This window comes from Cricetulus griseus, chromosome 6, assembly GCF_003668045.3.
Source record: "Cricetulus griseus strain 17A/GY chromosome 6, alternate assembly CriGri-PICRH-1.0, whole genome shotgun sequence".
Classification (NCBI taxonomy): domain Eukaryota; kingdom Metazoa; phylum Chordata; class Mammalia; order Rodentia; family Cricetidae; genus Cricetulus; species Cricetulus griseus.
In genome coordinates this window covers 104,912,086-104,927,243 of record NC_048599.1, presented here as the reverse complement: position 1 = coordinate 104,927,243, position 15,158 = coordinate 104,912,086, and the positions used below count along the sequence as shown (strand labels likewise).

Below are 15,158 nucleotides of genomic sequence, written 5' to 3'. Positions count from 1 at the left end.
ATATCCTAAATTGAAAGTAAAGTTGCCTTCCTTACCCCTCATGCCTCTCTGTCTTGTCCTCTTCCTGTCACCTCTTTCTACCTTTACCGAATTCTTTTTTTTCTCCTTCCTAGGATCCTTTTCTCTCTGGTTTGTGACTTCTTTACTGAATTTACTTACCACTTATCTTAGTGTTACTATGAAGAGACACCTTGACCAAAGCAACTTTTTAAAGGAATCATTAAAGTCTCCAATTGACTTTCTTAAGATTCAGAGGGTTCATCCATAATCATCATGGCAGGAAGCATGGTGGCAGGCAGAGAAAGCGAGAGAGAGAGAGAGAGAGAGAGAGAGAGAGAGAGAGAGAGAGAGAGAGACAGAAACAGAGACTGGACCAGGCTTTTGAAACCTCAGAGCCCACACCCAGTGACAAACCTACTCCAACAAGGTCACACTTGCTAATCCTTTCTCAGTAGTCCACCAAATTGGAAACCAAATTTGCAAGCATGTGAGCCTATGGAGAGCATTCTCATTCAAACCACCATATCACTCCAGGAATTTGTGGAATATCTCTTAAAATACCTCTAAGTTAGATTCCCTTGTTGCAGAGAACCAAGAACCACTTAGACTCTTTGAGTGATTGTTCGGATCCCATGAGTACTTTGAGAGGCAGTGAGGGTGTGGTGGTCATGAGCTAAAAGCCCATCTGTCCCAGTATGATGAGAACCCAACACTTAGCCCCTTGCTCTTGTTCACCTATCAGTAGAATGAGGATGGGTGTTTCACACAGGATGGTTGCTCGGTATATTTTAACAGTTTTTCTGATGTGCTATATCTGCAGTAGGACCCCCTTCTTCAAAGATGACTGGACAAGAAGCTAAGATAAATTGACCTGTCAGAAGTACAACTTCTTTCTTTTATCCAGTGCTCTGTAGTCAAAAGGCCGAGTGTAAGAGGATGTTTATAACCAGTGCTGGGCAATGACTGCCCAGACGACCTGCCAGTGTCACTAGCCACAGTCAGTTGCCTTAGTTAACTTGTACACTTTGCTGTCTGTATTTTCCAGGTATTATATGATGCTTCTGGGGTTCTTGAGAAAAACAGAGACACTCTCCCTGCTGATGTGGTTGTAGTCCTGAGGACATCTGAGAACAAACTTCTACAGCAACTGTTCTCAATACCCTTGACCAAAACAGGTACCTGAGAACCCTCAACAGCCTCCGTCTAGACACCTGTGCAAGCCAACACAGTGTCTTCTAGTCAGTGTCTAAATGTTTGCACCACCATCAAATTTTCCCCCTTTTTAGATTTATTCTGTTTTAAGTGTCTGTGTGTTTTGCTCATGTGTATGCCTATTTATTTACCATGTGCATGCCTGGTAATCACAGAGGCCAGAAGAGTGCATCAGATGCCGTAGGAGTCCTGGATGGTTGTGAGCTGCCAAGCAGGTACAGGGAACCAGACCTGGGTCCTGTGCAAGAGCAACAAGTGCCCTTAAACACTGAGCCCTCTCTTCATCCCCACATGAACTTCTTTAACCAGGGTCAGGGTTCAACCTAAGTTCAAGAAAAGAGCATGACTATTTCTTTTGTAAATTAACCCCTGAGAAGAATTACACACACACACACACACACACACACACACACACACACACACACACACACACACTTTTCCACATCATCATTAAACTTCTCATTTTCTCTGCCTCCTTGTAACTCTTCTCTTTATAAAACTGTACATTATGATTAATTCACGTTAATCATCCAGGATAGACTTGGTTTACCTAGAATTACTGAGGCAATTCTTTCTATTCATGTAAAATTCCAAGTAAAGGGGTGTGGTGCACCAAAGATCTGATCGTGAGCCTCTCAGAAGTTACCTGGTCTAGTTCCCACCTAGGTGTCAGCCCCGTCATTTTCCTAAGCAACCTGGCGCAGCCATGGCTTCACCTGGGGACAGTCAGCGGCTTAAGCTGTCGTTCTGTGGATCCCCATGCCAGGAAACAGGATACTAGGGCCCCAGATGGGAGTTGCCAGCTCTTTTCTGTCTTGCCAAGTGGATTCTCCCTGGGCCAAGCTCCTTTGATTTACCTGGGATCCAGCTGTCTGTCTGGGCTGCCATCTCAGTCCTCCTTTCACAGCTCTGCTCTCGAGGGCTTTGCATTTTGGAGACTGTCTAGACACAGCTGTGGGTGTGATTTACAAATGAGTGGGAGAGCTTTTGTAATCTGTCCTGCCTCTTTCCTCCTAAAATCATTGTCACCCGTGTCTCTTACCTAGGACTTTTGCAAGGTAGAATGGACTATCACTGTGTCTGATTTATCACTGAATGTATAATATTCAGAGTAATGGAATTCCTGTCTAAGGAAGAACAGAAAGCTAGTCTACAACCTGTTTTTCATCTTAACTTGATGACCTATCTTCCATCAAACATGTTTCTATGGTACCCAGTGCCCATAAAGAGTCTCTGCCAGCTTCCTCTATAGATGCTTCTTGGCTACAGCCAGGATTGATTAATATGGACACCCCTGAGATCCTGAGGGCAGGCGTGGCAGAGCTGCCTGGCGTTTCCCCACTGAAGGCTCCTCCGCAGCTGGTTTCTGGGCAGATGATTCCGGTTAGTAGCAAGGTGAATTGTCTCTACGATAGGATCTTTCTGGAGGACTCTTCAGCTGGCAACTGCACTCTCCCATAAACATGAATAATGACTTGTCAAAATCTGTTTGGAATCTTGGAAATTTGCTCTTTCAACCTGCAGCCAAAGAGAGACAAGTTCCTAGTTCTAAGCACTAGGTGGCTCTATGTGGAAGGTTAAGGCTCTGCAGGGAGCCTTCTGCTCTTTGAGTCACCCAAATTGCAAGGAAACCCAACATAACCTTTCTTATTTCCTGATTTTAAGTTTTAAATTGTCTTTCAGAGAGCTTATAACTCAGTGGTCCTCAACCTTCTTAATGCTATTTAGTACAGTTCCTCATGTTGTGGGGACCCCCAACCATAAAATTATTTTTGTTGCTACTTCATAAACTGTTATGAGTTATGGTGTAAATATCTGATACTCCGGATATCTGATATGTGACCTCCAGAAGGGTTGTGTGTAACAGGCTTCTTCTTTTGGGCCACCAACCAGCTCCCAAATCGTGTCACTGAGACTTATTATTGGTTATAAATTCTCAGCCTTATATTTGTTCCTGGCTAGCTTTTTTTCCTTTAACTTAAATAAACCTGTTCTCTTCATCTATCTTTTTCCCAGGGGCTTTTTACCTTTCTTTATGGATGTCTTACTCTGTGTCTGGCTGGCTGGCTGGTGGCTGCCTAACTGGGCCCAGACATCGCCCTCTCTTTTCTCCCTCATTCTCTCTTCTTTTCTTCTCTCCAGCCTAGATTCCTCATACTATTTATTCTCTCTGCCTGCCAGTCTTGCCTATCCTTTTCCTGCCTAGCTACTGGCCATTCAACTTTTTATTAGACCAATCAGGTGCCTTAGACAGGCAAGGTGAAACAGCAACACATCTTTACATAACTAAACAAATTCTATATAACCAAATGTAAGACATCTTTACCTAGTTAAAGTAATATTCCATAATAGTCGTGACCCACAGGTTGAGAACTGCTGTTATATTTTTTTCTGAATTTTGACTAGAAATGGAACCTCACATCACCTGAGTAACAAAAGTAGGGGACAAAAATACTAGAAGCAAATGTGATGTCCTGGAGAGCTTCTCTGTGTTTTTGTGCTTTTGAATTTTGTACTATACTGCTAATTTCTTTTACAACCATAAAGTCATTTTCTTCATATTTTGATATTATTAAGAAGCTACACATGAACATCAAAATTAACAAGCAAGAGTCTTATTTGTTTTCTGGATTTATTCATGCAAAAATGCATTCAGAAAAATCAGCTAATGAGGTGTCTATTGAGACAGCAAGAGGCTACAGCAGAGTCAGTGCAGTGTGCTACTAGAGGAACTAGAACTTTTGTGTGTCTTCACTTTCTATCTGGAGTTGGGCCCCAATTTGTTACCATTTAATGATAGTTGTACTGAGACCTCCATTCAAAAGTGATGATGTGTCCTGCATTGATTGACAATTGGAATGGCCCAGTGGTTAAGAGCACTGGCTGCTCTTGTAGAGGAACCAAGTTCCATCCCCAGCCCCATATGGTGGCTCATAACTGCCTGTAACTCCAATCCCAGGAGATCTGATGTTAATGAAGCTTATAAAATCTGAAGCATCCATCCCTATGTTTCATCTGTCTGTCTGTCTGTCTGTCTGTCTGTCTATCACTGTAGTGTAGCCTTTGAAGGGAATCCTCCTGTTTTAACTGAAGTTTCAGGTCATGCTTGTCTCTTTGGAGGGGGAAGTGGCTACAAATTGCTGCTTGAGATAAATAAGGCCCCAATTATTCTGACAAAATAATACCAGTGCTTAAAAACCCAATTTAGGTCATTTATGGTTACCTTGCTTCAAAACTTAAATAAATGACTCAGAGGTTAAGAGTACTTACTGTTCTTGCCGAGGAACCAAGTTTCAGTCTCAGGCTCCATATGGTGGCTCAAAACTGTCTATAATTCCAGTCCCAGGAGATCCAATGCCCTCTTCTGACCTCCACAGGCACCAGGCATACACATAGTGCATATACATGCATCCAGGCAAAGCACTCATCCATATAAAATAAAATAAAATAAAATAAAAAAATTTATATATAGCAACAAACATACACATGGCTCCCTAAGTGGTACTGGTCATGCTCCGATGCCCTGGTTTCCCGTCTCAACAGTAGGCACGTGGACACTTGCTTCATGGTGGCCATTATGCCGGGGGTTTATGCTTTGCACACTCTTCCATGTCCATCCTATTTCACAGTATTATGGGCTTTTGCCAAAAGCTAAGGAAAGTCCTTTAAAATTCAAAGGAAAACTTTAATTTCAGTATCAAAGAACTCCTTCCAGCTAAGTTCAGGTTTCCTGGGAGCTAGACTGATGCTGTCCTTTGCTTCCAAAGTCAGGCATCAGAAGGCCCCAGGCTGGCTTTCTTGCCCTTTTGAGGGAGCCTCTTCCCTGTGTTGCCAGGCAGGTAATACTTCCTTCATTAGTGGATATAGAGTAGATGTATTGGTTTAATTTCCTATCAAGGCTGAAAAGATAAACATGTGGCTCTGTGTACAACTTTGTAGCCTCCCATGACAATAATGATGAATACCAGAGACAACCAACTCATAAAGAGAAAAGATGTGTGTTTTTGCTTTTAGAATTAAGGGTTTCAGTGTGTGATAAGTTGGCTCTGCTGGTTCGCATCTCAGAAAGCAAATCCTGGCAGGTGTAGTTGGTGGAGCAAATCTACCTTTGTCCTGAGAAAGAAAAAGACCAAGTTTCCATCATACCATTAGGGACACCTCCGTGGATCAGAAGGCCACTCACTAGTCCTGAACTTTTAGAGGTTGCATCACCTGCCAGTGGTTACCACGGCTGAGACTATGCACAACACATGCACCTTGCAGAGACATTCCACATCCAAGCCGCCACAGTAACCACATGTGAAATCCGAGCTAGTAACCATGTAGCATTCTCCCACTGCCTACTTCGACTTTGCTGTTCACAGACTGCTGAAGAGATGACTGAACATGCAGAGTGAAATTGTGAGGTCTGGGGTGGATAGGAGACAGGGTCACTCCTGGGTTCCCTATCACCAGCCTTATTTGGTGGGAAAGATGCCTATGCTGAGGGATACTCTCATTCCATGGTTCCCAGTCAGCATTGGGTAAACAGAGGCAGCCATAGTCAGCATGGACTCTCTCTCTCTCTCAGCGTGCTGACATGATCATGCTTTTGTCTGCAGATGGGCCATTTCAGACCTGGTAATATCTCCTTGGTAACTCCTTCCCATTGTTAGAAGCTCTAAGGTGGCTTGTGGGTAAAAGTTTTGTGTGGCCACAGAAATACATTCTAACCTTTCAGCTGGGACTTTCAAGCTGAATGATGCAGGCAGAAGATCATTAACAGGAAAGATATTCAAACACAGCATCTGAGCATGCTTTCCCGTCGTCCGTGAAGTGTCCTGTTGTCTGTTAGAAAATGGGGGTGGGGGTGCAAAGGCTGTGGGAGGGAGAAGAGGTTTAAAAAGAACTTGAAGGATGTCTCTACATTTTCTACATTTGAATCATAAACTCTGACTTCGGAATAGTAGTTTGGGGGGATGACAATCAGCGCATCCCCATCTTATAAATCTTTGGGGCATGTTCATACCTTTACTGCTCAGTTCTTCAAGTCTGTGGAGTCCTGATTCTATAGCTCCCAAATTAGTGGCACTAATCCCTGAGGGTCACCCTCTCTCACGGTTCCCCTTTCTCCCTCTAGCTTGATCCCCTCCCTGCTCTGATAGTTCAGCAGACAGTTCTCCAAGAGGACCTGAAGGAAGTGACAGTCTCAGGGCTACACAGAGCACAGGGCTTGGTTCTTCCTGAAAGGGAGACCCAGATGACTTGTCCCATGGTAAGGAGGGGGCTACAGAGACAGCTCCTTTTCACACAGAAGAGACACACTTCATCCAGTTTAACTCGACAGTGGAGTGTATCTCCAGTCAACATATAATCACAAAATTAGCAAAAATGTTAAGATCTGGCTCCACGTATAAGTACTTTCTAGGAGGAATAGAAGAAAGTTTTAGCTAGAGTAGTCAAAGGCAAGTAGTATTGTAGTACTAATTTTTTTTTTAAAAAAAATGTATAAAGTAGCTGGGTGCTGGTGGCTCATACCTTTAATCCCAGCACTCAGGAGGCGAAGGCAGGCAGATCTCTGTGAGTTCGAGGCTATCCTGGTCGACAGAGCGAGTTCCAGGACAACCTCCAAAGCAATACAGAGAAACCCTGTCTCGAAAAAACAACAAGAAAAAATGTATAAAGCATGACAAAAAATAAATTGTGAATAATTCTGAGTAGTTGTATAAGTCAGAAGTGGAACAATATAAGCATTTAATCTATAAAAGTAAAAATAGAGAGGAATAGAGTTTGTGATTCAAATGTAGAGACGTCTTTCAAGTTCTTTTTAAACCTCTTCTCCTCCCCTCCTCCAAGCCTTTTACATTTCCCCCCAGTTTACCATCACAGGGAGAAGGCTGTAGGTTAAGAAGAAGTGAAGTCTTTGACTAAAGAAAGGCTTCTTGGAAGAGGTTTTGTTGTTGTTGTCTTGTTTTGTTTTCCAACAAGAAAATCGGGCTGTCTGAGAACCATGAAGCCAGAGACTGTAGGTCTCAAGAGAGAGGGAGGTGGAGTAGATAACTAAGTAAACAAGATGCCACTGTAGGACTTCAACACGGAGGGATGCCTGAGGAGGAAGCAAGAGGGGACATGATTGGCAGAGCACTCGGCCAGACGGCCTTATAATGCTGGTCTGAATTGCTGGAGGCAGACAAAGTGGTCCCTGGCAGAACCCTCCGGGATGAGAGGTGTGGGGAAGGGCTGGCTGGCGGGAGGCACGGTTCCATTCATATTGTTACACACAGGCTCTGTCCTTTCACACGGCAGCAGCCCATTAACTAAGAGGCAGGGCTGGCTGGCTGACAGGCTCACAGTCTCCTGGGCCATCTGACTGAGGGGCTGCGTTAGGGATGGTTCATCTAGGAGGTGGGTGATCACAGACAGGCAGGGGCCCCGAGTCTGTCCATACGACAGTTCCTGACATTATGGTATGGAGAAGCTGGAGGGGGCACCTGTCCCAAAGCTGCCTTACTAATAATCAGACTCACTAGAAAGCGGCCACTGCAGAAGATGGAGATCAAGTAAAGCAGACGCTGCTAGGCCTACGACTATCAGAAGATCCTTCCTTCCGGCACCAGCCTGGGGTAGGTGACATCCTGTGTCAGGGCAAGGCAACTGACAGAGTCAGTCACTTAGAATAACAGAAATAGTAAATGTTATTGCACGGGCCCTATCAGATCACAATGGACAATCAGTGCTATGTGGTTAAGCACTGTGGTCTACCTAGCCTTGCCATACTGCCTTGAGTGATAATGCTGGGTGCTTCCCTGCTAAGACAGAGCTGCAAGAGACTTGAGTCAGGGCTTTCTGTTCCATGGATACATAGAGCAAATAGCCAGCCCTCCTCATGTTACTTGGCAGATCCACTCTCTAGGCTGACTTCTACTCCCCACTCCCATGCTCCCCTATCCACCTTCCTTCCATCCCTGCCTCCAGGTTTACTCTTCAAAACTCAGTCGCAGCACTTCCTGGGGGAAGTGCAGGTTGGGAGAAGTGTTTGACCCCTCTGGAATGTGAGCTGCTGGAGACCAGAGAAGGATGGCGCCTTTTCCCAGCTGCCAGAGAGGAGCTGGGATGCTGGGGCTCTGTGAATAGCATTTCCTGGTAGTTCGGAGAGTGCTTGGAGCACATCAGAAATGAGGATGGTCTGTGATTTACCGTGCTGCCAGCCTGCCGGAGCTGTGAACTTCAGAAGGAACTCCACGCAGAACTCTATATTCCCAGTCTAGAGACAAGTGTGAGGCCCTCTAGCAGGGCAGATGTGACTACAGTCACCGGCATCTGAAAGTGATTTTGGTGCCTCCCAGGGAGGAAAGCATCATGGGGTCTTTCCTTGGAGGCCCAGGACAGATGGTGCAGGAAAGTACAAGCACAATGGAGCACAATGTCCTGAACCCACCGCCTAGGGCCCCCCATGAACCTGAGCACATACTTATCCAGATCACTGCTCAGAGGCTGTCTGGCCTGGGGCTTCAGAGGCTGATGAGTGCCCTGGGGTGATAGCTTCCATGAGTTGGAGGTTGAAGCAGAGTCAGAGCCACAGGAGAAACCTCACACTCTGCTGGCTTTTTCTCCACTTGTTAATGGCTTTCAGTTCTTGTCCATCAGGATCTGGTCTTCATTAGCTGCCACAAGGCCAAGTTTGTGGTGTGGTAGGGTGAAGAAAATAACTCCTGAAATTCTCCATGCCTTTAGGCCCCGATTGCTCTTCTCCAAGTTAAATTTAGCAGTTTTGATGTTTCTTTCCTCTTTAAGTTCTGTATGCAGTCTCTCTCACCCTGTCAGATAGGTTTGAAAAGGAGCCATCTAGCTTTGGGCCCTCTGATCTGGTATTTGGCCCCAGCTTCTGCATGTCTTTGCATTGAGAAAGGCTTCCAGATAGAAGGGACCCCCTACCAATCTCTAGCCCAAGCGCCAGCTTGAGTACCAGTGGTTTAAAATGTCTGTTGGCTTTCCCTGGAGCAGAGTGACACATGTTAAAAGCAAAAAGAAATAGATAAAATTAATTTCAATAGTATACCTAAGTCATAGATGAAAATATTATTAACATATAATCAGTATAAATTGAGATCTCTTACCTTTGATACTATCTTCAAACTCTCTTGAATGCTTGACACTTAGGGCATGTCTCAGTTCAGACCAGCCACATTTTACAGCTCAGTAGCTGCTGTGCGACTGGTGTGGCTGTGGGGAGTCATTGCCCTGCCACAAAAGCCCCTCATACTAGCTCTCAGAGGGAAATGCAGGACACATCAGGATCACAGTGGTTCTCCAGAAGAAAATGCCAGATGATGGGACAGAATGGTGCTATTCGTTCTTTTCTTTTTAAATTTATTTATCATTTATTTTTCATCATGTATGTGTGTATGTGAGAGTACATCACATGTGTTCAGATGCCTCTGGGGGCCAGGAAGAGACCAGAAAGGGAGTTGCAGGTGGTTGCGAGCTGCCCATTGCTGATGCTGGGAACTAAACTCTAAAAGACCAGCAAGTGCTGTTAGCCACTGCCTCATCTTTCCAGACCCTTGTTTCATTTGTTTACTACACACACACACACACACACACACACACACACTTCCAACCACTCCTTAATGTGAGAGAGAAATTGCTGTTCAGGGTTTGCAGGATTCCAGCAAAGTGTAACAGTTCTGTTTCTGTATGAAACAGTGCTTTTTGCTTCATGAAATGAAGGAATTGTGAGATGTGAAGGAATTCAAGATGAATAGAAGGGTGTCTCTGTGTCTGTGTTTGCATATATGTCCTGTGTGTGTACTGGTATGAATGCATGAGTGTCCACGTATGTGGAAGCCAGAGGTCAACATTGAGTATCTTCTTCAATCTCAGTCTCTTCCACATTTTGTTTGTTTTTTGAGACAGGGTTTCTCTGTGTAGCTCTGGCTGTCCTGAAACTCACTCTGTAGAGCAAGCTGGCCTCAAACACATAGAAATCTACCTGCCTCTGCCTCCTGAATGCAGGGACTAAAGATGTGTGCCACCATGCCTGGCTTCTATCAATCCAGCTAGAGTGGCTCCCTAGAAAGCTGAAGAGAGCTTCTTGCCTTGCCAGTTCTCCAAGGTTGGGACTTTAGCTGATGCTGGCTCACTGGCTTTTTATGTGGGTGCCCTTTAGCTTTGATTTTCAAAATGGTCAGAAACATAAGAAAAAAAATTCTGTCTTTCTCTACCAGTATTCTCATTCATAGAAAAGAAAAATGTTCCTGTTCAAGCCCCTAATTCCAGCACTTGGGAGGCAGAGGCAGGCAGATTTCTCTGAGTTCAAGACCAGCCTGGTCTACAGAGTGAATTCCAGGACAGGCAAAAATACACAGGGAAACCCTGACTTGAAAACCAAAACAAAAAAGATGAAAAAATCTTCTCTTTTATTTTGCTATTTATTTCATATTTCAGTAGCTCACACTGGAGCAAAAGTCCCACAGCCCTTACAGTTTATTAATTTATTCTACTATAAAGTATTTTTATAGTATAGCATTCAGGTCACTCGCCTCTCACCTTCATAAAAGCTAACCTCAGAGCTCCTTAAAGAAAATAAACTAGAAACAAAGCCTTTATAATTTTAATCTCTTTACTTAGATGTGGATCAAAACTTCACACTCCACCCCACCCCTCAGGAATTCAGGTCATGTTAATAGAAACTATTCTTTCTCTTCAGAACCCAAGACCATCTTCTAACAGTCTGGCCCATATGTTGGATACATATAAAGTTAATCAGTTTGCTTTGGTGCCAGTGTGTGCAAAGCGAAGCTGTAAACCCCAGCTGTGCAGAGTAACAATTATGAACTTTACTGGCTTGCACATGTGAGGCAGCAGTAAATGAAATTAAACGTTGCTTAACTGAACTTGAGGGTAGGAGGTTGGGACGGAGGAACCGCTGAGATTTTATTAAGATCCAATATTAGTAGAGTGGGCTCCATTCTTCTCACTCGGTTCAAATGATGAAAAAACCAGATGAACTGTCTTCCAGTTGATGAGGTTAGGCTTAACCATCACAACTGGTTTCTGGTAATCTTTGGGATATATTTGGCTGATTTGATTTAGTCTATAAAGACCCCCCCACCCCCAGTTCAGATCATCTAGGGCAGTGCTTTCTAATGATGTGACCCTTTAATACAGTTCCTAGTGTTGTGGTGACCCCCAACCATAGAATTACTTCATTGTCACTTCGTAACTGTAATTTTGATGCTGTTATGAATCACAATGTAAATATCTGATATGCAGGATGTCTTAGTTAGAGTTCCTATTGCTGTGAAGAGACACCATGATCATGACAACTTTTATAAGGGAAAAACATTCCATTGGGGTGGCTCACTTACGGTTTCAGAGGTGCAGTCCATTATCATCGTGGTAGGACATGATGGCATGCAGGCCGACATGATTCTGGAGAAGTAGCTTAGAGTCCTACATCTTGTAGGCAACAGGTAGTGGTCTGCCTCAATAGGAGTGGCTTGAGCATGTATGAGACCTCCAAGCCCACCTCCACAGAGACACATCTCCTCCAACAAGACCACACCTACTCCAACAGGGCCACACCTCCTAATAGGGCCACTCCCTTTGGGGGCCATTTTCTTTCAAACTGCCACACAGGATATCTGATAAGTGACCCCTGTAGAGGTTGTAACCCAAAAATTGAGAACCACTGAACTAGAAGGCACGGGGCACAATCAGTCCCATCAATTTCGTCAGTCACTCAGCGGTTTGCCTATAACATCAAAATGCTTTAAGCAACCACAATTGAATTCAGACAGGTGAGGAGCTGCCTGGCAATTGCTGCTCAGCACTCTCACTTTGAGCAAGAAGCTTCAGTACCCTTTGCCTCAGTTTCCTTCCTTTGTGGCCTGATGAAATCACTTGTGGTGGTATTGTACTAAGTAATTTTAGATGCTTCATGTAATGTATACCACATTGTAAATACTCAATAAATATTAGTAGTTATGTGGAGAAAAATAATCCAGTTTCCACAGTTATTTCCTTATTCTCCAGAAATTTTAAAGTAAGCAATAGATATTACACAGTACTACAAATCTTGTCTGTGTTGTTAATAGGTTATAATTTCTAGCTTGTGAAAATCGTACCTTCAGAAGATATACAGGGAAAGGATAAGCTCTGAAACCTTAAACCATCCATTTATTTACTTATTTCCTAATTAATTGTCCACCTCAACACTAATGAGGTTCTGGGCAATAGAAAAAAATGGGTATTCCATAAAATTCTACTTAACTGTAACCCTGAATTGATGGCATTTTCATTAATTTCAAACTGTATGATTGAGAGATTGGCACTGATCTTATGACTTAGCCACAACATTTGGCATCAACTAGAACTTGACCAACCAGAACCTCCGAGGTCTCTCTCATGTGGCTTTCATCAACCTCCCCGTGCTGCCAGCTCCTGCACCTCCACTGCAGCTTCAACTCTGTTAACCATAAACTGAACAGGCTCAGTAAACATCAGTCCAGCTCTCTAGATGATAAAATCCAAGTAGTAAAGTGTGCAAATGAGCCAAGCCTTTTTAGCAAGTGGCAGGTCTGACACAACCGCAGGCAGTTTGACCCTAGTTCTCATCAACCCCCACACCCCGAGACAGGGTTTCTCTGTGTAACAACCCTGCCATCCTGGAATTCACTTTGTAGACCAGGCTGGCCTTGAACTCACAGAGATCTACCTGCCTTTAGATCTCATATTTTAACCACTGCCCCTCTGCAATGCAGGTATCACACAACACAAGCAAAGAATCTGAACTATGAAAAGAGCATGGCCGGGTCAGAGACCAGCAAAGAGCTGAAGACACATGGAGGGAAGTAAGATGACCTGTGGGCTCTGAGGACTTTGAGTGTCCTACAAATAAAATGCAGTGCCACACAATTCATTTACATGTGCATTCACACATATTTATTGTTTGCTAAAAGATAGGCATATAGAGCTAAGCTCTGGGTATAGAGTGAAAACAAAATGAACTTTAGCATTTTCCCCAGGAGCTTAGAAGCAAAGGGAAGTCAAATATTCCATGTTATTCCATGTTAATTAGCTGCCTGGGTAGTTTTCCGTGTGTATTTATTTATTTATTTATTTATTTGTTTGCTTGTTTATTAACATGCATTGATGTTTGGCCTGCATGTCTTTGTAGGGGAGTTGGAACCATTGGAACCTCAGTTACAGATAGTTGTGAACTGCCATGTGGGTGCTGGGAATTGAACACAGGTCCTCTGGAAGAGCAACCAGTGCTCTTACCTGCTGAGGTATCTCTCCTGCCTCAATTTATAAGATTTATACCAGATACTGAAAATGTATTTTCAGATTAATGAAGAGGAACCAAAATAAATACTTAGTGGTTGTTTTCAAAGTGCTTGTGATAGCTAAAAACAATGGAATCATTTCTGTATTCCTAGATAGTAATATAATGTAAGTAGCATATCTGCCTTGAATTGAAAGGACTCAGGCATGAGTGTAGCCCCCCCCCCCCCCCGCCCACCCGGGGTGGGGTTAGCATTAAATTACAATGCTTGTCAGGCAGGTAACCTTTGCTGGCTTTTATTCACTATAGCTGCTAGTGCTGCTGCTGCTGCTTCCTCTCCTATAGGTTGGAGTTTCTCTCCTGCCTGCCAGTTCCCAAGTGGCCACTCAGAGGCTTGATATTACTTATAAATGCTTGGCAGATAGCTCAGCTTGTTACTAGCTTAGCTTTTTTTTTTTTTTTTTTTTTTTTTTTTTTTTTTTTGGTTTTTCGAGACAGGGTTTGTCCTGGAACTAGCTGTTGTAGATCAGGCTGGTCTTGGTCTTGGACTCACAGATCTGGCTGCCTCTGCCTCCCAAGTGCTGGGATTAAAGGCATGTGTGATGGGGGATGTACTGTGTATGTTCATCTTATTGATTGTTTAATAAAGTACTGTTTGGCCAATGAGGCAGCAAGTTAGATGGGACTAGGAGTCAACGAGAATTCTGGGAAATGTAGTAGAGAAGTGGTCTAGTGATCCAGGCAGGAAGTTACATAGCAAGGAGACTCATATTTAAGCAAGGACAAACAGGAAGTGGTCTTTTTCCCCCTTCACCTCCTCCAGCAGTGCGATGTGATCCACCTGAAAGGGAGGACACCAATGGACGGTGTCTGATAACATGTCTTATAAAATATATAGATTTATGATAATTAAGACTGAGCTAACAGATGGGAATCCTAGTCATTGGCCAAGCAGCATTTGTACCATAATAGAAGTCTCTGTATTATTTTGTTCATCCACGTGGGGGCAGAACTCAGGCTGCTGGCGGAGACCACCCATATGGCGGTAGGGCTCGGGCGGCTTTTGGTGGAAAGATGTATCGTAACACATGTGCTTGTTAACTCTTACACCTAAGTTAACCTCTGTTTCTAATCCATGTTTAGGCATGTGGACTGGTAACTTTTCTCAGTATATCATTTTCATCTTGCTCTCTGCATCTGCCAGCAACTCCGTCTCCCCACCTTTCTTTATCCCAGCATCCTCAGTTTGATTGTCCTGCCTAACTTTATCCTGCCTTGCTATAGGCCAATCAGCTGCTTCATTAACCAATGAGAGTAATAAATATTCACAGTGTACAGAAGGATGATTCCAAACCCTCTCCCCCTAATTTTTTCCTCCTCCTCCATCTTAAACAGTAATTAATTGCATCCTAAGTATATAGAAGTGAGAATAACTTGAACATTATTAAATGACAGGTCTTCTGTTTCTGTCTGGATCATCAGTGAAAACTTGTTTGGCTTCCTTTAAGCACAGGGCCTAGAGTTGTTAATTATAAAAAAAAAAAAAAAAACTCTTTGAAATTTGAGGCAACTAAAAGTCAGTTCAGGACTGAAGAGATCCTCACTGGTTAAGAGCACTTGTTGAGGACCTGGGCTTGGTTCTCAGCACCCAAATGACAGTTCACACCATCTATAACTC

At 43.7% G+C, this 15,158-nt stretch overlaps 1 protein-coding gene across 1 annotated transcript in view; it reads left to right on the top strand.

Moving 5' to 3' along the window:
* Myo3b (myosin IIIB) overlaps nt 1–15,158 on the top strand; it is a 338,238-nt gene that overhangs the window by 160,585 nt on the left and 162,495 nt on the right. Inside the window, exon 21 of the mRNA XM_035446507.1 lies at nt 1,046–1,175. Within this exon, the coding sequence (XP_035302398.1) occupies nt 1,046–1,175 (130 nt within the window). The remainder of the gene's footprint in view (nt 1–1,045; nt 1,176–15,158) is intronic.